Below are 23,232 nucleotides of genomic sequence, written 5' to 3'. Positions count from 1 at the left end.
GTTCCTAACACCACCTTGGGGGAATGAAGACTAAAGCAGCACCGCTGGTCCCACAGACTGTCCTATGCTGCCTGGATTCACATGAAAGCACCAGACTCCTGTAGTAATGACTGGAGAGGAACCCTTGGAAAGGCTGGATCTCTTGCCAGTGCTGGAGAAACAGACCAAGCACTCCATTGTGGGGGCCTCACATACTATCAGTGCAAGAACCCTCTTTAGGAAACAAATCAAAAAAATCTTGTTAGTGCCTGGCTCTGGGTTCATGCTCAGTGAATATTTGTTAAGTGAATAATGACCCTTAATTGATTAATAAGGTGTAAGTTTGGAATTAACATCCAGGCTCTTGGCATTGTACATGATCCTGTTACCCTGGGATCCTGGCCCTGTTTATTTCTGCAAGTCTGTACAAAGCTTCACATCAGGCCCAGCACCCCACCTTCCTGGCTTCCTGGGCTCCTCGCCCTGACCTCTCCCAGAGGCTGGGTGAGGGTGAGAAATGGGGGGTGGGGGTGGGGGTGTCTTCCCATGCCGGGCTGCGGGAGAAGAAGACAGAAGTAGGACAGTGTCCTCCGAAAGCGCGGCATCACTGCAGTTCCTAGAGTCTCACCCTCGGGAAGCCCTCTTCCTCAAGGGAGACTTCCCAGATGGCTTTTTCAAAATCTGCCAAATTTCCTCCTCCCAGGGCAGACATGAATTCAAATATTTCGTGTGCGTCATTTAAGTTCTCCTTTAATTAGTCTCAGTTCCCTGCTCCTCAAATGTCCCAGTACCTGTGGACCACCACCCTCCTCCCTCAGAAGCCCTCAATCGGAGGCGGGAGACAGAGCCCAGCCCCAGAAACTTCCAACTGCAGGAGGAGGCAGGTCACAGACAAATACTGCAAGGCTTAAGGAAGGAATACAGGGTGGCTCACGAGCACCAGGCCCAAGCTCGGTGGGTAGAGAGCCTCCCCTCCTCCCAGCCTGGGCTCCGGGGCTCCGGGCGCGCCCCCAACTGCGGCCAGTGCAGGCGGCGGGGGCTGAGGGCGCGCCTGCGGGCGGAGGCTGCGGGAGACGGCGGTGCACCTGCCGGCCCGCTGGGGCGCGGGGAGCGCGGGGTCTCCCCCGCGGAGGGCAGGCCGCGGAGGCGGCTGCAGGTCAGGAGCACGTCCAACAGTAGCAGCTTGAAGAGCAGCAGGCGCAGCGCCCCAAGCCGCAGCGCCTGGCCCCGAGTCCCTGCGGAGAGAGACTGATGAGCGGTTAGGGGCCTGGAGAAGGTTCTCCCAGGAGGAGGGGTCTTGTCCTCCCGCCTCCCCCTCCCCGCCATTCCTCCTCCCTGCCGCCGTCCCCGAAGCCCGGGGAAGTCCTCCCTGGCGTCTAGCCTCAGCTCTAACCGTTAATAATAACATACACCTTCCTAGTCTTCATTTTATTTTATTCCCCCCAAACCAGGGTGATGTAGGTCAAGCAGGGATTAGCATCTGACTCAGAGGAGAGTAACCAGCCCCAAGTTCTTTGGGTGGTGAGGACTTTGTCTGGTGGGTGTTGGGACTGTCTACCACTCAGTCTCCCAAGGCTCTGATGCTGAGACCATCCATCTGGGCTGCCCCAGGAAAGCTTCTTGGGGCCTTCTGTTAGCTGCCACCTACACTTTTCAGCTGGTGTCCAGGAATTAGTTTGGGGTGGGAGGATCCACTACCATTTCCCCATGGGGAGACTGAAGCACAGGCTTGCCAGTGCCCCAACCCAGCAAGGCAGCCTCTTCAGGGAACACCCACCAACACCCAGCCACCAACCCAACCCCCACCCCCGCCACCCCTCCCAAAGAGTGGGACTATCAGGCTAGACCCAAACAGGGCTCAAGATCCTGGTCCCCAGTACTCACCTGTGACACGCTCCCAGAGGCAAGTCCTGGCTGAGGAAGCCCCTCCTGGCCACCAAGGAGAAGAGAAAAAGTCTTTCGGGATGGGCTCTGCCCTCCACCCAAGCTCTGTGCCCCAGCCCTGACATACAGCAGCTGTTCATGGCAAGTTGCATAAGTGGACAAATGAACCAGCGGCAGGAAACCTGAGCCCATTTGCTACAATTTCTCTCAGGGACTCAGATCTTTCTTCCTCCCCACTGTCCACTGTTCTGTGCCCCAGGGAGGCTGAGGTGCCTCAGCACTTTTAGAGGAGGACTTGATTTTCTTAGCAGCCTTCCTTGAAAGGCAGGGCATTTGTTCAACAAACATTCCCATTTGGAAGATGACAAAACTACCATAATCCAAAAAGAGGAGGTAATTCATCTAGTAATAATCAGAGTTGGCTTTGGACATGTCCCTTAACATCTCTGTGCCTGTAAAATTGGGAAAATGGTATGACCTACTTTACGAATGTACAGTGCTTAGAACAGTGCCTGGCACAGAGTAAACAATAAGAAGATAGCATTTTGTTATTTGATTATTGTTTGGTTCTTCTAGGTAGGGTGTCATACATGGAGTGATAGAGAAAATAACCTAAGGTACATAAACATAGATTTCAACCCTAGGTAATAGGAGGGAGGAGGTATTTTTACTTCTTGGAAGTCATGCATCAGAGCCTGGATTTGAAGTCTGGATATTTGAAGGAGTTGCAAATCCAGGACTCTGGGCCCCGAGGCCACCCTGCTCTGAGCCTACCCATCACCTCATTCAGATGGTTGGCATCCCCTCCATGCCCCCATGAGAGCCTACCCCTGTCTCCCACTGTATCCTGTTTCCAGAGCATGTGGGAGGGGCAGGGAGCATCCGCGGGGGCCCAGGCTCCATCCCCACCTGACAGCTGCAGGGGCTGTGTGCTCTGGCTCTGGTCGCCAGCCTCAGGCCCAGTGTGGCAGACCAAGTATTCCCAGGCTGCCAGCTCCTCGGAGGGCAGAGAGAGCTGAGCCAAGCTAGTCCAGGTGCCGTCAGCCTCTGGGGAAGGGCCGTAGGTGAAGGCGTCCAGTGAGCTGCCATTGCCAGCTGAGAACCAGATGGGGCTCTCAAGACCAGGGGGTGCAACATCGAGGACCAAACAGACCACCAGCGTCTGTTGCTTCCCATCCACCAGCAGCGTGATTGGTGGGGCCAGAGAGGGGAAGGGTGTGCCGCCCACACCTGGAAGAGAGCATGCACCTGTGGGGGGCTAGGTCTGTCTGGGACAGTGTCTCATAATAGGCTTCTGTCTTTCTATCTAGGTTTGCTTCCAGCATCCATCTATCTATCCTTCCACCCACTCATCCATCCCTCTCTCCTTGTATTTGCCCATTGATCCATCTACCCTTCCCCCATCAACCATCTTTCCTACATCTGTTCTTTTTACCTTCCATCTGTATGTCTGTCCATGCTTCCATGCATCCATCCTTCCCTTACTTATGTTTTATATCTGAACCTATCTGTGTCAGGAACTGGGGATAAAATACTGATGAAGACATTGCCCCCACCCTCAAGGAACTCAGTCCCATGGGAAAGATCACAAACGCATAAACAAATTCTTATAATACCTTGTTGTGCCAGCCTCAGGAGGGTGGTTACCGCTGGGGAGGAAGGGAAGGAAATAAGATCTGGAATGAGATCAAAGAGGGCTTCGAATGTATCTGTAACTTTTTGTTTCTTTTATCTGATGCAAATATGGCAAAGTTTAAACCATTTGTTAATCTGAGTGGAATATCCATAGGGGTTTATTACATTGTTAGTTCTTTTCTGTAAGGTCTGTAGTAGTTTTTTTTTTTTTTTTTTTTTTTTTTTTTTTTTTTAAGATTTTATTTTTGGGGCACCTGGGTGGTTCAGTTGTTTAAGTGTCTGCCTTCAGCTCTCAGGTCATGATCCCAGCCCCAGTTGGCAACAAACTCCCTTCTCAGTGGGGAGTCTGCTTCTCCCTCTCTCTCTGCTGCTCCCCTGCTTATGCTGTTTCTCTCTCTCTGTCAAATAAATAAATAAAATCTTTAAAAAAACATTTTTTAAAAAAAGTAATCTCTACGCTCAGTGTGGGGCTCCAGTTCACAACCTGGAGACCAAGAGTCCCATGCTGTACTAACTAAGCCAGCCATACACCCTTAAAGTATTTTTAAAAGAGCTTTGTGCAGATATAACTTATATACTATACAATTCACTCATTTCAAGTATATGTCTGTATTATTTAATAGCTAAAAAATTATTATTATTTTAAATATTTTATTTATTTGAGAGAGAGAGTGAGAGAGAGCATGGAGCAGGAGGGAGAGAGAGAAGCAGACTCCCCACTGATCAAGGAGCCCAATGTGGGGCTCGATCTGAGGGCCTGGGGATCATGACCTGAGCAGAAGGCAGATGCCCAACAGACTAAGCCACCCAGGTGCCCCTCATAGTTAAAAAAATAAAAAATCATATGGGTACCACAAACATCTGTCCTGTATTTTCCAGAATAGTCCCGATTTTCCACAGGCTTATTCTTTTCAGTAAAGATGACAAAATATATAATGACCAAAATGTTACTCTTGAATAGTTGGGTTTTTTTTTTTTACGTTTTTAATTTATTTTTTTAAATTTTCTAAAATTTTATTTATTTTACTTTTTAAAAAAAGATTTATTTATTTATTCATCAGACACACACACACACACACACACACACACACAGAGAGGCAGAGACATAGCAGAGGGAGAAGCAGGCTCCCCTCAGGGAGCCCAATGTTGGACTCATTCTGGATCCTGGGATCACGCCCCAAACCAAAGGCAGATTCCCAACCGCTGAGCCACCCAGGTGTCCCTATTTTTTACATTTTAAAAAAATTTAAATTAAGTTGCCAACATATAGTATAACACTCAGTGCTCATCCCATCAAGTGTCCTCCTCAGTGCTTGTCACCTAGTTACCCCATCCTAGTTGGATATTTTTAAAATAATAATAAAATCTCAAAGATTAAAACCCACAGACAGGGTTGCCCTGGTGGCATAGTTGGTTAAGTGTCCTACTCAGTTTCAGCTCAGGTCATGAGATGGAGCCCCAGAATCGCTCTGCGCTGATCCTGGAATTCACTTAAGATTCTCTCTCCTTCTCCCTCTGACCCTCCCCCAACTCTTTCAAATAAATAAACAAAATATTAAAAAAAGAAAATCCATAGTTAAACCTTGAGTTAAATGCAGCCAGGTTAAAGAAATACCCCAAGGGGGCACGTGGGTGACTCAGTGGGTTAAGCATCTGCCTTCTGCTCAGGTCATGATCCCAGGGTCCTGGGGTCCAGTCCCCACATCAGGCTCCCTGCTTAGCGGGAGTTTGCTTCTCTCTCTCCCTCTGCCTGCCACTCTCCCTGCTTGTGCTCTCTCTCTCTCTCTCAAATAAATAAATAAAATTAAAAAGAAAAGAAATACCCCAGGGTGCAGGAAAGGACACCAGAGAATATTGTGGTCAGAGTTGGGGGGTGGTGCTCAGGAAGGTTTCTTAAAGGTCAAAGAACAGACCTAAAAGCATGTGGATGGTAAGTACCCTACTCAGGATTTGAACTCAGGTCTCTTTGACCCTCATTCCCACAGACCACCCCACTTGGAAGGATGACTAAGAGCTTGCTACAATGACACAATGGATCAAGCCTGGGACATGGCCTCAAACAGAGTTGGTTTGACTCCTGACTTGTCTGCTCACTTTACTGATTCTCAATTGCTACGTCAATATAATGAGGTTAATGACACCAGCCCAGTAAAATTGTTGTGAAGACTAAATATCATGAATGCCAAACACCTTGGCAGAAAAGTTTAGTATTATCATCTTTTTTTAAAAAAAGATTTTATTTATTTATTCATGAGGGATGCAGAGAGAGAAGGGCAGCGACACAGGTAGAGAGAGAAGCAGGCTCCATGCAGGGAGCCAGATGTGTGAGACTCGATCCCAGGACTCCAGGATCATGCCCTGAGCCAAAAGCAGACGCTCAACCACTGAGCCACCCAGGCGTCCCTAGTATTATTATCAATAGTAATATTAATAAGATATGGGAAACAAAGGAACTCGAGAAAGCTGAGAGTGAGCTCCAGGACCCTCGACCTCCTGAGCCTCTTGAGTTTTACAGATAGAGTTACTCCCCAGGTTGAGGTTAGCATATACCTCCTCCATGAAGCTGCCCAGGATTGCTCCTCCTCACCCTGGCTGCTTCCTTCTCAGAGCTCAGACCTCCTGCCATGGGCTTTCTTTGTTCCACATGGATATGATTTATCTCCCTAGCGAGGGAGAGCTTGTGGAAATGCTGGGGGCCAGCTTTATTTTTATTTATTTTTAAAGATTTGTTTGACAGAGCACAAGCAGAGGGAGTGGCAGGAAGAGGGAGAAGCGGGCTCCCCACTGAGCAGAGAGCCTAAAGGAAGGCTCCATCCTAGGATCATGACCTGAGCCAAAGGCAGATGCTGAACTGAGCCACCCACGTGCCCCTGGGGGCCAGCTTTAGATCAAGAAGATGACCTTTCCCCACCATATACATGCAAACATGCACATGCTTCTCGATGAAGCTGGAATTCTTTCCTTTAAACACAAGTCCTGGGCAGCCCGGGTGGCTCAGCGGTTTGGCACCTGCCTTTGGCCTGGGGCGTGATCCCGGTAGACCTGGGATAGAGTCCTACGTTGGGCTCCCTGCATGGAGCCTGCTTCTCTCTCTCTCTCTCTCTCTCTCTCTCCACATCCCAGCCCTGGCTACCCCATCTCCACCCTCCCTGGATGCCTGGTGAGCTTGCTCTGGATTCTCTGCACCTCCAAAATGTGACTGCCACACTACAGACTCCAGGGAGCAAGACTCAAGGCCCCCGAGTGAGATAGCTGGAAGGCAGAACACAGTGGGGAAGGAAATGGTGGGCTTATGGTAAGACCCTCCTCCCCAGGGCCCCCAAGCAGCCCTGTCATGCCTTCTCGTATCCCACCCCATGAGGACCGGAGCTAGGGAGCAGGCTCAGGCAAGCTAATGGGGCACCGAGAGGGATGCCGGGAGGGGACTCACCCGTGGGCAGGGCTGGACACCCGAGGGCCGGGAGAAGCAGCAGCAGCCAAGTCCTGGCCATGGCCCTCCTGAGAGGAGGCAGGACCCAGCTGCAGACCTGAGCTGTGGGCTGTGAGAGGAGGAGGCACCCGCAAGACTGCCTCCCAGGCCGCAGGCCCAGATGCTCCTCAGCTGCTCGGCCACCAAGTGGTTTCCTCCTGGTGAGGAGCCTCCCCCACCTGCACCTGGGCCCCCTAAGCCCAGTCCTCTCCCAGGGGCCAGCGAAGCCAAGGTGCCACTCCCACCCCTTACTCCCTCCTATCTGAAGAGCACTTTGCGGTCTGCAAAACCTTTTCCCAGTCACTGGCTCTGGCATCTACGGGATGCAGAGCCCCAGGCAGTATTTAAGGATTTACATTCAGCATGTCCTTCCACCACCCAGCTGCTGTGAGCTCCATTTCACAGGTGAGGCCACTGAGGCTGAGAGAGATTGAGTGACCTGCCCCAGGCCACACAGCGGGCCGGGGTGGAGAGTCGGGGTGGGGGGGGAGGGGGGTCAGAGCTTGACCTATTTCCTGATGGGGGGCCTTACTGTGGCCAAGAAGCCCAACATGCTTCTTTCCATGTTGTTACAGCACCTCACCCACCCACCCGCACACACCCACATTTAAAAATAGAATTTATTTATTTTTTTAAATTTTATTTATTCATTCATGAGAGACACAGAGGCAGAGACACAGGCAGAGGGAGAAGCAGGCTCCATGCAGGGAGCTTGACGCGGGACTCGATCCTGCATCTCCAGGATCACGCCCTGGGCTGAAGGCGGCGCTAAACCGCTGAGCCACCTGGGCTGCCCGAAAAATAGACTTTATTTCTTAGAGCAGTTTCAGGTTTACATCAAAATTTAGGGAATGTTTCGGAGATTTCCCATGTATTCCCTTCCCCTTTCCTTGAACCCCTTTTATTTTTTATTTTTAAAAGATTTTATTTATTTACAAGACATAGGCTTCCTGCGGGGAGTCCAATCCGGAACTGGATCCTAGGACCCTGGGATCATGACCTGAGCTGAACGCAGATGCTTAACCACTGAGTCACCCAGGTGTCCCTGACCCCCTTTTAAAAATAAATTCTTGGGCAGCCCTGGTGGCTCAGCAGTTTAGCGCCGCCTTCCTCCCAGGGTGTGGACCTGGAGACCCTGATCGAGTCCCAACGTTGGGCTCCCTGCAGGAAGCCTGCTTCTGTCTCTGCCTCTCTCTGTCTCTGTCTCTGTGTTTCTCATGAATAAATAAGTTAAAAATAAAAATAAAAATAAAAATAAAAATAGGGATCCCTGGGTGGCGCAGCGGTTTGGCGCCTGCCTTTGGCCCAGGGTGTGATCCTGGAGAACCGGGATCGAATCCCATGTCAGGCTCTGGGTGCATGGAGCCTGCTTCTCCCTCTGCCTGTGTCTCTGCCTCTCTCTCTCTGTGTGTGTGACTATCATAAATAAATAAAATTTAAAAAAAATAAAAAAATAAAAAATAATAAAAAATAAAAATAAACTCTTACAAAAAAAAGGGGGGGATGCGTGGGTGGCTCAGTGGTTGAGCGTCTGCATTTGGCCCAGGTCGTGATCCTGGAGTCCTGGGATCTCCCTGCATGGAGCCTGCTTCTCTCCCTCTGCCTATGTCTCTGCTTCTCTATCTCTGTGTTTCTCATGAATAAATTAAAAAATATATTAAAAAAAAACCCTGAATTATTTGTTTAAAAAAATAAAATCTTAAAAAAATACATACATACATACATACATATATATATACTCTTTAGGGGCATCTGGCTGGCTCAGTTTGTAGGCCATGAGATCTTGATCCTGGGGTATAAGTTCAAGCCCCATATTGGGTGTAGAGATTACTTAAAATGAACTCTTAGAAAAGAAACAAACAAACAAACAAAAAAACCCCAAAACCAACCTCTTTATAAATGCCACTTTCAGTGACACTAAAACTAAATTTTAGTTTAGTTAGCTAAATGGCTGTCATTTTGACCCTGAAACTTCACATTTAGGTATATGCTCTAATGAAATGAGACAAAGATTTATGCACAAAAATGTTCTTTGAAGTATTATATTCCAAAAGCAAGAGAAACAATGCTGGGGGAAGGACTAAAGGAATTCATATTTATCTATATTAGTGAATCTTATGAAGCACCTTTTAAAATCATGTTTTCAGGGGCGCCTGGGTGGCTTAGGCAAGTTAAGCACCTGCCTTTGGCTCAGGTCATGATCATGGGGTCCTGGGATGGAGCCCTTTGGGCTCCCTGCTCAGGGGGGAGCCTGCTTCTCCCTCTAGCTCTGCCCCTCTCGCTCCCTCTCCCTCTGCTCTTGCTCTGTCTCTCGTTTTCTCTCTCAAATAAATAAAATCTTTAAAATCATGTTTTCAGAGAATGTTTAATGACATGGGATATAGGACAGTTTGGTTCAGAGTGGGGACTGTAAAGCCAGAACACCTGGCTTTCCATTCATCACTCAGTAGTTGTGTGATTTTCTCCCAAATCATTTACTTCCCTAATCCTGACTTTCCTCCTCTGTACAATGGGAGTAATAATACTTCAAAGGAATCCTGTGTGGGGGAATCCCTGGGTGGTGCAGCGGTTTGGCGCCTGCCTTTGGCCCAGGGCGCGATCCTGGAGATCTGGGATTGAGTCCCACATCGGGTTCCCGGTGCATGGAGTCTGCTTCTCCCTCTGCCTGTGTCTCTGCCTCTCTCTCTCTCTCTCTGTGACTATCATAAATTAAAAAAAAAAAGGAATCCTGCGATATTTAGACAAGATAATCCGTGAGAGGCTTAGTGCCAATCTTTTACATAAGAAGTAAGTCAATGTTCTTTTTCTCTATATATATATATGAATATACATGTATATATATGTATATTCTGTTACATACAACAGAGTTCAAATAAACAGGATAAAATCTTGTTTTGTTTTTTTTAAAGACTTTATTTATTTATTCATGAGAGACATAGAGAGAGAGGCAGAGACACAGGCAGAGGGGGAAGCAGGCTCCATGCAGGGACCCCAATGTGGGACTTGATCCCGGGTCTCCAGGATCAGGCCCTGGGCTGAAGGCGTCACTAAACCGCTAAGCCACCAGGGCTGCCCCCAAATCTTGTTTTAAAAATGATTTTATTTGAGATGCCTGGGTGGCTCAGCGGTTGAGCATCTGCCTTCAGCTCGGGGCATGATCCTGGGATCTGGGATCAAGTCCCACGATCAAGTCCCACATCGAGATCCCTGCGGGGGCCCTGCTTCTCCCTCTGTCGGTATCTCTGCCTCTCTCTCTCTTTGTGTCTCTCATGAATAAATAAATAATTAAATATTTAAAAAATGATTTTATTTATTTGACATAGAGAGTGCACATGTAGGGCAAGAGGGAGAGCCACCCCGGTGCCTGAAAGCAGACCAAATATTAAGGTGTTTTTTTTTGTTTTGTTTTTTTTTTAATTTGAGAGAGAGCAGGAGCAGAGTGGAGGGACAGAGGGAGAGAGAGAAACAGGTACCCCTTGGGTCAGGGAGCCCGATGTGGAGCTCCATCCCAGCATCTCAGGATCATAACCAAGCCAAAGGCAGATTCTTAACTGACTGAGCCATCAGGTGCCCCCCACCTTTTTTTTTCATTTGTGTTTAAGTACACTTAATATAAACTTTACCATCCGAACCATTTTTAAGTGTACAGCTTGGTGGTAGTAAGTACATTCACATTGTTGTGTGAACATCACCACCATCCATCTCTAGAATTATTTTCATCTTGCAAAACTGAAACTCTGTCCCCATTAGACACTAACTCTCCATTCTGTCTCCACCCCCCAGCCTGTGGCAACCACCATTCTGTTTGCTGTCTTTATGAGAGAAACATACAGAATTTGTCTTTTTGTGCCTAGTTTATTTCACTTAGCATAATGTCATCAATTATGTTGTGGTAAGTGTTAGAATTTCTATCCTTTTTAGAGTTGAATATTCCATTGTATGTATATACTACATTTTACTTTTTTTTTTTAACATTCTTAGTTTATTAATCCTCTCATGAAAAATCTTGCATAATCACCACAGATAAAGCCACTGCAGAATCTTTACTCCTTCTGTTGTCCAATCTCCAGCTCACTTTTTGCCAGCACCAATATTGGCTTTTGCAGTCCCCCTGACTTTCTTCATTCTGTTTTTGCATTCCTTGTGCTGTTTTCCTGACATTTTTTTTTTTCTCATATAGGCCGTGTCTTGCAAGTCTATGTTTGGGTTCATTTTTCTTTGTGTAATCCAAGGAATCATAAATCATGCCAAAGCCAGTTGTCTTGCCACCACCAAAATGGGTTCTGAATCTAAATACAAATATGACATCTGGTGTGGTCTTGTACATTTTGGCTAGTTTTTCCTGAATTTCTGTCTTAGGTACTGTTGCCTTCCCAGGGTGAAGAACATCAATGACCATCTGTTTCCACTGAAGTAGTCAGTTGGTCACGAACTTCCTGGTGGATAGTTACTGTGTCATTCATGATGGTAGCCGAGCCTCAAGCAGCTGGGGAGGAAAAGAGACCCCTCATTTTGCTTCTTTTTTTTTTTTTTTTTTTTTTAAAGATTTTATTTATTTATTCATGATAGTCACACAGAGAGAGAGAGACAGAGAGGCAGAGACACAGGCAGAGGGAGAAGCAGGCTCCATGCAGGGAGCCCGACGTGGGATTCGATCCCGGGTCTCCAGGATCGTGCCCTGGGCCAAAGGCAGGCGCCAAACCGCTGCGCCACCCAGGGATCCCTCATTTTGCTTCTTATCCAGTATCTCTCAATGGACATTTCTCAATGGTTGCTTCCATGTTTTAGTATTATCGATAAGGCTGTTATGAACATGGGTGTATAAATATTTCTTCAAGACCCTGCTTCAATTATTTTTGTATATGTATCCAGAAGTAGAATTGCTAGATCATATGGTAACTGTTTTCAATTTTTTAAAAAGATTTAATCTATTTATTCGTGAGAGACACACAGAGAGAAGCAGAGAGAGACACAGGCAGAGGGAGAAGTAGGCTCTTCACAGGGAGCCAGATGGGGGACTCCATCCCTGGACCCAGTCTTCATCACGCCTTGAGCTGAAGGCAGATGCTTAACTGCTGAGCCACCCAGGCATCTCTGTTTTTATTTTTTTTTCAAGTTTTTTTCATGTTTTTAATTTTTTAAAAAAGATTTTATTTATTTATTTTAGAGAGAGAGATAGGAGAGAGAGAGAGAGCATAAGCATGGGGGAGTGAGAGAAACAGCCTCTCTGCAGAGTCAGGAGCCTGATGTGGGGCTTGATCCCAGGGCCCTGGGATCATGACCTGAGCTGAAGGCAGATGCCTAACCAATTGAGGCACTCAGGCGCCCCTGTTTTTAATTTTTTGAGGAACTGTCAAACTGTTTTACAGAGCATCTGGACCACTTTCTATTCCTACAACAGTGTACAAGTGTTCCAGTTTCTCCATATCCTTGCCAACACTTGTGATTTTTTTTTTTAATAGTGGCCATCCCAGTGAGTGTGAAGTGTTATTGTGGTTTCGATCTTCATTTCCCTAATGATTGGTGGTGTTGAGTGATGTGGGAAACAAAGACATAAGAAAAATTATTAAGTTTCCTTACTATCTATAGCCTATTGACAAGTCCTGGAAACAGGCAGAGTGACATTCCTATAGGTGCTCAACTGCCTTTATATCGATATTGACACTTTGCTAAGGGCAAAAGCAATCCTAGCCCAAACTGACCCACCCCACCCCCGCCCCAGGATTCTATAAGCCTACTTTAAGATATAAAAATTCCTTTAGAAATTTCCTTTATCTCTAACCACCCCAAGATACATGGTGGCAATTATCCCTCAAGCAAACGTCCCACCGATATACATCTGAAGGGTCTCAGGACAGATTTTATTAGATGGTAATAAATGACCTTTTCCTAACAACAACTAGCCCCCTCAAGGTCCTGGAAACCTTGCTTCCAAAATTCCTTAGAGATTCGCTCTCCCTAACCCCCTCCCAACTTGAAAGTATATAATGGGCCACTCTTCATGACCCGGGTGCAGCTCCTTCTGCCCAAGGTCCTGTCCCTGTGCTTTAATTAAACCACCTTTTTGCACCAAAGACATCACCACAAATTGTGGTGAATTGTGGTGAGAATTGTACCACAATTCTCAAGAATTCTTTCTTGGCTGTCAGCTCACATCACTGAGCATCTAAGGTTCCCTGATAATACATCTGTTATGCTAATTTATTTATTTATGTATTTTTAAAAGATTTTATTTATTTATTCATGGGAGACATAGAGACAGAAGACACAGTCTTCTTAGGAGAAGCCTGATGTGGGACTTGATCCCAGGACGCTGCGTTCACGACCTGAGCCAAAGGCAGACGTTCAACCACTGAGTCACCCAGGGGTCTCACATCCATCTTTCCTAATGGGAATTACCTCATCCCTTTTAAGTCTGGGGACTCCTGGGTGGCTTAGCGGTTGAGCCTCTGCCTTTGGCTTAGAGCGGGATTCTGGGATCCCCCACGAGTCCCACATCGGGCGCCTGCAGGGAGCCCGCTTCCCCCTCTGCCTGTGTCTCTGCCTCTCTCGGTGTCTCTCATGAATAAATAAATAAAACTTAAAAAAAAAAAAAAGTCTAGAAAGTCCCACCCCCGCCCCTCTAGACAACCCATACATTCTACTCTTTCTGTGGTGTGGAGTTTAATCCCCACAACCCCACCACCACTTAACTCTATGGGATTACTTTTGGTGTGTGATAGAAGATACGCATCTAAATTCAAATTTTCCCCCAATGAGCTCATCGATTATCCCAGGATTATTAACTGAATAATCCTTCCTGTCACTATTATTTGTGAAACCTTCTCTATGTCAGCATCTTTTATGTTGGCGGGTTTACTTCTTGCTGGCTCCCCACCTTCTTTGTGCTGGTGCCAGCCTCAGCCCACTTCCGTCGGGGGGCTGCTTTAACAGTGGTTCGCACCCTCGGACGTGGGCAGGGCCCCTGCGGCCGCGCTCGCGCTCGCACCGCCTCCCCCGGGCCTGGAGGCCCGCGGCGCCACGTGTTCCCAGGCGCAGCCCGCGCGCAGGTGCGCTGGGTCCCGCCGGGTGGGGGCGGGGGAGGCAGGTGTCCCTAACGACTCTCCCGCCCTCCAGCCTGGGAAGGAGCTGGCCCGGGCTCCGTCACCACATGACACGGGGAAGGAGCCCTCTGGCCTCCTTGGGGCTTTGAGACCTTCGCAGGGATGTGGTGGAAGCAGAGGCCTGGGCCAGCCTCCTCCCCTCCCCGCTGCGGCTGCGGCTGCGGCTGCGGCTGCGGCTGCGACCAGCTCCCGTCGCTGGCCCACCCCCAGCTCCCGGCCCCGGCCGGCTTGCAGGCTTTCTGTGGCCCGTCTCTGCTTCCGGGAACCCCAGGAATCTCCCTCGGAGGCCAGTCTTGCTGATCCTAAAGACGCCCTTGCCCAGCGCGGTGAGGATGGCCTGACTCGCCGGCCCGGAATGTCAGAGCTGAAATCCTTCTCTGAGCTCCTCACTTGCGATTAAACCTGCCATTTGCTGACCCGCTGCAAAGAGCCAAGGACTGTTTACAGACCTCTCTTTGGATCCTCACAACCACCCTATTGGGTGTTCATTTCCCTGTTTACAGCTGGGGAAACTGAGACTCAGAAAAACGAAGTTCCATGGCTGAAGTTTCCCTCGCAGCAAGCAGTGTGGCTGGGAGTTCACTACAGGATGTGTTAACGGGTCTCTCTCCAGGTGTCTTTTTACAAGGTTGGCCTCTAGGAGTACCCATCTGAGTGCCTGCACGCGGCAGATTATCCCTGTCTCCCCCTTTTTTGGTCATATGCGCAGATAGAAAATCAAGGGCCCCGGGGGGTGGTGCAGCGGTTAGCGCCGCCTTCAGTCCAGGCATGATCCTGGAGAACCGGGATCGAGTCCCACGTCGGGCTCCCTGCATGGAGCCTGCTTCTCCCTCTGCCTGTGTCTCTGCCTCTCTCTCTCTCTCTCTGCCTCTCATGAATAAATAAATAAAATCTTTAAAAAGAAAATCAAGGGCCCTTCTACACTGACATGAGCCACATAGGATGTGGAAAAAGAAAATTAAGGAAATGTAGTCTGATTGTAATTAGAAGATTGCAACCAGAGAGGCAGAGATCAGTATGTGTGCGTGCTGAAAGAGCACGTAGAAGTCTCTTCCACTTACTACTGACAGGGGTACTTATTTCACTGATCAGATAAAAATCCTACCATGATGGTTATAATACAAAATAAAAATTAGGGGATCCCTGGGTGGCTCAGCAGTTTGGCGCCTTCCTTTGGCCCAGGGTGTGATCCTGGAGTCCCGGAATCGAGTCCCGGCATGGAGCCTGCTTCTCCCTCTGCCTGTGTCTCTGCCTCTCTCTCTCTATGTCTATCATGAATAAATAAATAAAATCTTAAAAAAAAAAATCACCTGGGAATGCCTGGGTGGCTCAGTTGATTAAGCATCTGCCTTTGACTCCAAACATGGTCTCAGGGTTCTGGGATCCAGCTGCCTTGTGGGGAGTCTGCTTCTTGCTCTTCCTTTGCTGATTCCCCTCAACTCGTGTGCTCTCTCTCTCTGTCTAAAATTAAAATAAAAATCACCTTAATGGGGATCCCTGGGTGGCTCAGCGGTTTAGCGCCTGCCTTTGGCCCAGGGCGTGATCCTGGGGTCCTGGGATCGAGTCCCGCGTCGGGCTCCCGGCATGGAGCCTGTTTCTCCCTCCTCCTGTGTCTCTGCCTCTTTCTCTCTCTATGTCTATCATGAATAAATAAGTAAATAAATCTTAAAAAAAATCACCTTAATGTTTAATAACAAAGAAGTAGCTAAATCAACTAGGGTGCCTCTATATGATGAAATATTATGCAGGCCTTAAAATATCCTTGTCATTTATTGGTGTCTGTGTTATGCCAGGAATTAGAGCTGGGGATAATAAGACAAAATGAGATGCTTCCAGCAATCAAGGAAGGAGACAGGATCACAAACAGATAAGGGACTTGGAGCATTTATAGACGTCATGACTGAAGTGTGTGTGCAGGGATAGACACTGGGGTGCTGAGAGAGGGAGATCATCCTTCTGAAGTTGCTGTGAGCATTAGGAAAAGTGATTTAGAAGATGACTGTGATGGGCACCTGGGTGGCTCAGCAGTTGAGCATCTGCCTTGGGCTCAGGGCTTGATCCCAGTCCAGATGGAGTCCTGCTTCTCCCTCTATCTGTGTCTCTGCCTCTCTCTCTCTCTCTGTGTCTCTCTTGAATAAATAAAATCTAAAAAAAGAAAAAAAGAAAAAAAAAAAGACGACATTTGAGCCATGTCTTCTTTCTGGAGTTTATAAGGACATGGGGGTGGGGGGGAATGTCTCAGTTATGATGCTAATTTAAAGAGGATTAAAAGATGCACATATAGTATGATCTAAAGTTCAAGGGGCCACGGCACAAGCTTTGGCTTGCTCAATACCACGTGCAATGTACATGAGAAAGAACTTAGAAAGTTTTATCTTGTGTAAACAGTTTTATTTTGGGTTTTCTGACGCTCACCACCAAAACTAACCCTAACTCAAATCCACACTGTATGTCCCGGGGTCCCAGCAGGAACACACATGGGGAATGTGAAGAGAGCTTAATAATAAAAGGACTATAAGAGCGTGGGTGCGGTCTAGGGAACCACCGGAGCTGGAAGAGCACCCCAGAGCTGCTAACGGTGGGAGCCAGCACCTGGGTCTGAAGGGGCCAAGGGGGCAGCCATTAGGGGAACCCAGAGCCTGAGAGAGCCGTGTGCGGGGGGGTGGGGGGTGCCTGGCCACAGCTGGGACCCCTGGTCGAGGGACATGGTCTATGAGCCAGCCGCTAGAGCCGCGGGAGAATTCGGACTTGGCTCCTCCCATCTTCTGCCCCGGCTGCCACTCGGCTATCTCCACGCGGGGTGTGGGCCTCCCCTGATGCGGTTCAGCTTCCCAGGGACAGGGCTGGTGTGTGCGGCGGGGGGGGGGGGGGGGGGGGGTTCTGAAGGGTCACAGGGAAGCACCTCTTCTCTTTTGTCCAGATAAAAAAATCCATGCCCCATGGGGATCGCTGGGTCGGCTCGGCGGTTGAGCGCCACCTTCAGCCGAGGGCACGATCCTGGAGACCCGGGATCGAGTCCCACGTCGGGCTCCCTGCATGGAGCCTGCTTCTCCCTCTGCCTGTGTCTCTATGCCTCTCTCTCTCTCTGTGTGTCTCTCATGAATAAATAAACACATAATCTTAAAAAAAAAAAAAAAAAAAAACACGCCCCAGCACCGAGGACACACCGTGTCTCATCAGCTACCATATAATTGAGAGGGGACAGCGATTTGACCATACTCCCGTTGAAACCTGGAATGCTAGCTATCACCAGTACTCTTTACTTAAGTTAGCAGGAGAAAACTGGGGTTACAAGGTCTGCTTTCACCCTCAGTGAGACACTCTCCTCATCCTTTGCCAGCACCGGTTTCTTTACCTGGTGGGTGGGTTACTCGAACTTGTATTCCTATGGGGTCTGAGTCCTTAGGTGGTCTTGACTTCTTGGGTTGCTGGTTTTCTGTGGACCTGGACTACTGGTTGGAGGATTATGAAGAAGCACCTCAGTGAATGCCCTGGGCTCCAGATCTAGCCCCATCTCTATTGTGCAGTGGTAACCTAATTTTCTCTAGGAATTGGGCTTAATCAACCAAGACACTACAGAGGTATCTTTCTCTGCCTACTGGATCAGCAGGAGAAACCAAAATGGCCAGGGCCCACCTCAGCTTCCAAGTCCTCAGTACTATGACTGTTGCATGGTGGAAGTGTTTCTCCCTTGGGTACTAGGATCACCAAACTCCCTGAGTCATTTCCATTATTGGAATGGGTTGAAACAAATTCTTTAAGTGTGATAGTGAAGAGCCTCCTATTGTCCCCACCTCTTGGCTGTATATGATTATGTGTGGTTATGGTTTAAAGAATACACTGCACCCAGTAGGATGGCCCCAGAGTCTGGCAGGGTGAAGTTTCTCAGCTATGCTCTAGATGAGTTTTCAGCAGGCCAATCCACCATCCTATCTTGCCAGCACTTTTGGGTCATTGGCACATGGTAAACCAGTGAGTGCCTTGGGAGTGAGCTCATTTATACATTTCTTTGGCAATGAAATGTGTGCCCTGGTTGGAGGTGATGTTATGTGGAATGCCATGGTGATGGGTAAGGTATTCTCTCCATCAGAATACCTGAGGCTGGCAGGATGGTGGTGCTGATGGAATCACTGGAGGCAGAGAAGGTGGTGGTGCTGACAGAAGCAGTGGAGGCAGAGAGGGTGAATTCATACCTGGAATATGTGTCTGTTCTCATGAGGATAAAGCACAGCCCTCCCATGCTGGGAGGGCCCAGTCAAATCAGTCTACAACTGGATGAGAATGGTGCTTCATCAGGGACTCAGGATTGGGATGTAAGATGGGCCCTCAGCACTGGGCACAGCCAGATTCGCCTCAAAAAGGGGAAGACTATGTTACTGAACCAAAGCATAACTTATATCCCTGCCACCATGGGTCTATTGAACAGGGTCTGAAATGCCTAGGAAAAGAGGCTGACCAGAGCACACAGAACTCTACTTGTGTCCAATGGTGACCATTCTTCCCATGTCTTTTTGTGAGGTATTATAGCTACCTTGCCTTTGGCTGTTAAGCATCACCACCTTGCCTTTATGCTATCAGGATACTATATTATTCTGGTTGAGATTCTAGAATCCACTTCCACTGAATCCAGTGCCCTCCAACAGCATCTCTAGCCTACAGAGGACAGCCATCAGAGCAAGTCAAGGATGCAGGTGGCTCTCACCAATGCATTCCTCCTCCTCCTCCCCTCCTCCTCCCCCTCCTCCTCCTCCTCATCCTCCACCTTCTTCTTCTTCTTCTTCTTCTTCTTCTTCTTCTTCTTCTTCTTCTTCTTCTTCTTCTTCTTCTTCTTCATCTTTATTCTCCTTCTCCTTCTTCTTAAGTAATCTCTACACCCAATGTGAGGCTCAAGCTCTCGACTCTGACAGCGAGGGTTGCATGCTCTACTGACTGAGCCAGCCAGGTGCCCCTTACCAATGCATTTCTTAATGCTTTGGCGAAGGGAGGGTTTTCCAGACCCTCTTAACATATATGTGAGGGGTGGCTAGTCAGGTTGCACACAATAAATCCAGTCCAGCATTCCCACCCTTCTGAGATTTTGGATTCCTTCCTCTACAGTATGCCAGGGAAATTCTGGCATTTCAAGTTTACTAACTGTAGGCTACCATTAAGTCCAGGCTTTAATTAACCAACCTCATAGACTATTAATGCCTCTCTCAGGTGCTCGAGCCAAACACATTAAATCCCAAATCCCAGATGAACATCCATGGCCTTGAGTTTGGCCAAACTGAGTCTTACATTCCACCCTCCTGGGTCTATTTCCCTTAAAACCCATTCCCACACATACTGCTGTGGCTCCTGCCAAGGCAGTTTAGCAAGGTCTATAACCCCTTGTCTGGGCGTACTCTCAGCGTGGGCCCTGCGCTTCTCTGCCCAGACTGTTCTGAGATCTAGCTTGAGAAGAGCCAGGGAGGATTGGAGGTGGGGAGATCCTGAAGCTGATGTCCAGAGGGACAGAAGCACCATATGTCTGCCAGAATGTCTCCTTCTCATTTCAGAGTCCTGCCCCTCCCCCATCAGTGCCCTATGTGAGCCTCCTCTCATGCTACCCTAAAGGGCTGGACACTTAAGTAGCACTGCAACTTGGCAACACTTAGGATGACATCAAGGTGCCAGTCCTCAGCCACCGGAGCCCTCCCTGCCTGTGGGAGATGAGGGACTCCTCCCAGGTGCCATCAAGGTGTCCTGTTAACACACTCACATCTCCTGTCAGACGTTGATCATGTCCAGTTCTCCTTCCCTTGTGGCCTTCAGAAGCCAAGTGAGTCCAGGCCGTAGTGAGGACGAGCCACAGCCATGTTGCCTGCCATCTCCCCATCTCAACAATGCAGTATTCTCCACTTCACCCTGCCACCCCCAATGGTAATCTGAGTGTTGGCGATACACCTGCATGCAGTGGATTCCCCGGGGGCATTTTCCCTCGGCAAGGAGGCTTCCTCTGTCTTCTTTGAATTTATGATCAACCCAATCTCAGTATTCTGTCTGAGGCTGTTCCTGGAGCCAATTCCATTTTGGGTGAGTGTGGACAGGAGGTAGACAATGCATATATATTGGGTAATTTGAAGAGAATTTAATAAAGGGACCATTTATAGTGGTGTGGCAGTATGACAGGATATCTCAAGGGATAATGCAGTACCTGGAACTGGCAATGAGCCTGAAGGGGTGAGAGGAAGGAGCAATGCAGGGCCCCAAAGCTGGAGACCTGGCAGAGGGACCCTGTGGCCCATGGGAATCCTGGAGGGAGGGAAGTTGAGGAATAAATACCCTGACCTCCTTCTCCTTCTTTCTTTTGCTGGGGCCCTCACTAGCCAAACGCAAAGCCAGAGGTTAAGGGAGCCTACTGCAATGTCTGTAGACATCGGTGTGCAGGAAACTCAGTGGATAAGGGTGGAGAGAGGATCTGGTGGGGTCACAGAAGACAGTCAGCACAGTCAACCATCTGATCAGAATTTTAATAACTGTCTTTGTGGGCATCCCAAGACATTTATGACATTGACATTTATAAAGACATTTGTAGAATGTCTCTCACTCTAAGGTCTGTTCATTTCCTCCAGATGAGATTCAGAGTGAACCTTCTGGGCAGGAGTACCACAGAAGAGATGTAGTCTTCCCACGTCCATTGTGTCCTCAGTGCATCACATCAGGAGACACATGGTGCCCGTTTGTTCTGTTAATAGTAATTAGACTGAAAAAAAGTAATTAGACCTTGATTACAGGATGAAGAAGGCAGTGCTTGCCAGATCCGGCCAACTTTCAATAAACTTAGAAACCTGAGAATAATCGGCACTGACTTTCCAGAGAGCCAGAGGGACTGTAGCACACCTGGTCTGCTTTCATCTTTTCTCATCCTCTTTGAAAATACCAGGCACAGAGTCTTGTTGGCAGGAAAAGGGGAGAGTGGCGAAGCTCCGCCGTCACTTAACTCCCACTGGAAGTCTCTCCGCAGCTATTTTCTGTGTGGAGCTGCGGAGTCAGGCCAGGCTCGGAGATGATCCCCTGGCCGTCTGTCTCTACACGTGCCCTGCAGGTACACACTTACACACAAGTGTGAAAATCGGTATGGACTGGGGTGCCTGGCTGGCTAAGTCTGAGGGGCACGCGACTTTCCATCTCGGGGTCCTGAATTCGAGCCCTAAGAGATTACTGAAAAGAAAAGAAAGAAGAAAAAAGAAGAGAAAGGAAAAGAGGTTTGTAGGAGGAGCCTATGCCCCTGTGCCAAATTGGGTCTTTTTGCCAGCATCATGATCATGCGTGGCCCGTTCTGTGCCAGTCTTGGAGTTCCTTCTAAAGCACTGCACGGGGGCAGCCCCCGGTGGCTCAGCGGTTCAGCGCCGCCTTCAGCTCAGGGTGTGATCCTGGAGTCCCGGGATCGAGTCCCACGTCGTCGGGCTTCCTGCATGGAGCCTGCTTCTCCCTCTGCCCGTGTCTCTACCTCTCTCTCTCTCTGAATTAAAAAAAAAAAAAAAAAAAAAAAAAAAACTTAAAAAAAAGCACTGCCACGTTGCAGGCTCCGGTGTGGGCTAGTTTTCCGTGTGCGTGGAGCTGGTCGCGGCTCTCAAGTGCTCCCCCCTTTCTGGGCCGGCTTGGTACGCTCCACGAACCCCCCCCCATTGCCTCCGATGGTGGTTGCACCCACCGCCCCGGAAGCGTTTCGCGCTGCTGCGGGTGAGGCGGCGCAGCGGCGCATGGAGCCGTCGGGCCGTCGGAGCGGCCTGGGCTGCGGCCCGGCGCCCGCGGAGTCGGCCTCGGCATCCGTGAGCCTGGCGCAGCTCGTGCAGCTGGTCCAGCAGGGCCGGGAGCTCCCTGGCCTGGAGATGCGCCACATCGCGGCGACCCACGGCGAGCCCACGGCGTCGCAGCTCCCGCGGAGGCCCAAGCCCTGGGAGGCCGCGGGGTCGGCCGAGGCCGCCGCATCGCCGCCCTAGACCCCGGGTCCCGGGAGACGAGCCGCGTGGACGGGTCCTGCTCGGCGGAGGCGGGATTGCGCCCTCTCGATGGCCCGCAGTGGGTTCCTGAGGCTCCATGTCCTTTACCTCTTGGACCCGGAAGGCGGGGCTGTGCCCTGCGTTACCTCGGACCCCGGATACTGGCCTCGGCTTTTCATCCTTTGTGCATTCGCCCGGACTCATCTCGGCTGGACTTAAGCCTCCTGGGAGTATAATCGGGGTTGTCTGTATCCGTATTTCTGAAGCATGATCCTCATTAAATTTTTAAAATACCCAGTTTCAGCCCTTAAAATTGACAAATCTCATACTTCACTGTCCCCGATGCATAGATATTTTGATTTTAAAAAAATGATTTTATTTATTAGCACGAGCAGGGGAGGGGCAGGGGGAGAGGAAGCAGCAGACTCCTCAATGGGCAGGGAGCCCGGGGTGGGGGGGGGGGGGGGGGGGGGCGGGAGGCTCTATCCCAGGACCTGAGATCACGACCTCAGCAGAGGTCAGATACTTGACCGAGCCTTTCAGGAACCTTTTTTTTTCTTCTTTCGTTTTATGAGAGAGGTAGAGACATAGGCAGAGGGAGAAGCAAGCTCCCCTCGGGAAGCCCAATGTGGGGGGGGCGGGGGGACTCTATCCTGGATCCCAGGATCACGCCCTGAGCCAAGAGCAGAAGCTCAAGCCCTGAGCCACCCAGGCGTCCCGATGTGTTTTCCTTCTTACAATGCTACTGAAGAGGCACACAGAATTTTATTAGTAATGGAAACGAATTCGGGATCCAAATGGTGTTGATTTTAGCTAGCCATTCTCTAGATCAGCAGCTAATAAAAGGTTTGATGATTACACTTGGCCCCAGAAGGACTTCAAAGATACATTATATCAATGAAATCCCAAAGCATTAAAAAAGCCAATCAACAACAACAAAAAGTCTTAGGACTCTTTGGTTCAGGGAATTAGTAAGGTCAGGCTCCAAGTTTAGAACAGAAGAAAAGCTCCTACAACCACTTTCTCAAGTTTGTCTCTTTAAATAACCCACATGGCTAGCAGCCCCCACTCTTGCTTCCTGAAATTAGTTGGTTTTCCCTACACCTAGAACATATATATGGCTTATGGTGTCAGGAATGGGTGTTGGTGGCCATGAACCATTCACATAAGCATACACTATGTACAGATTATACAATAA

The 23,232-nt window shown here is 49.0% G+C and overlaps 2 protein-coding genes across 2 annotated transcripts; one reads left to right on the top strand and one right to left on the bottom strand.

The window, feature by feature from the left end:
- Positions 1-713: 713 nt before the first annotated feature.
- Positions 714-7,046, bottom strand: PTCRA (pre T cell antigen receptor alpha). The gene is made up of 5 exons (XM_038553330.1): positions 6,929-7,046; positions 3,480-3,539; positions 2,773-3,093; positions 1,864-1,908; positions 714-1,214 (listed from the first exon to the last, which is right to left on the bottom strand). Exons 1-5 carry the CDS (start codon positions 6,987-6,989, stop codon positions 910-912), a joined length of 792 nt encoding a protein of 263 aa, XP_038409258.1. The 5' UTR covers positions 6,990-7,046; the 3' UTR covers positions 714-909.
- A 14,556-nt stretch (positions 7,047-21,602) lies between these two features.
- On the top strand, positions 21,603-22,347 carry C12H6orf226 (chromosome 12 C6orf226 homolog). Its single transcript, XM_038553329.1, has one exon. It carries the CDS (start codon positions 21,729-21,731, stop codon positions 22,032-22,034), a length of 306 nt encoding a protein of 101 aa, XP_038409257.1. The 5' UTR covers positions 21,603-21,728; the 3' UTR covers positions 22,035-22,347.
- Positions 22,348-23,232: the final 885 nt, after the last annotated feature.

Source organism: Canis lupus, chromosome 12, assembly GCF_011100685.1.
Source record: "Canis lupus familiaris isolate Mischka breed German Shepherd chromosome 12, alternate assembly UU_Cfam_GSD_1.0, whole genome shotgun sequence".
Taxonomy (NCBI): domain Eukaryota; kingdom Metazoa; phylum Chordata; class Mammalia; order Carnivora; family Canidae; genus Canis; species Canis lupus.
The sequence above is the reverse complement of the archived record's forward strand: the minus strand, read 5'-3'. Positions and strand labels throughout refer to the sequence as shown.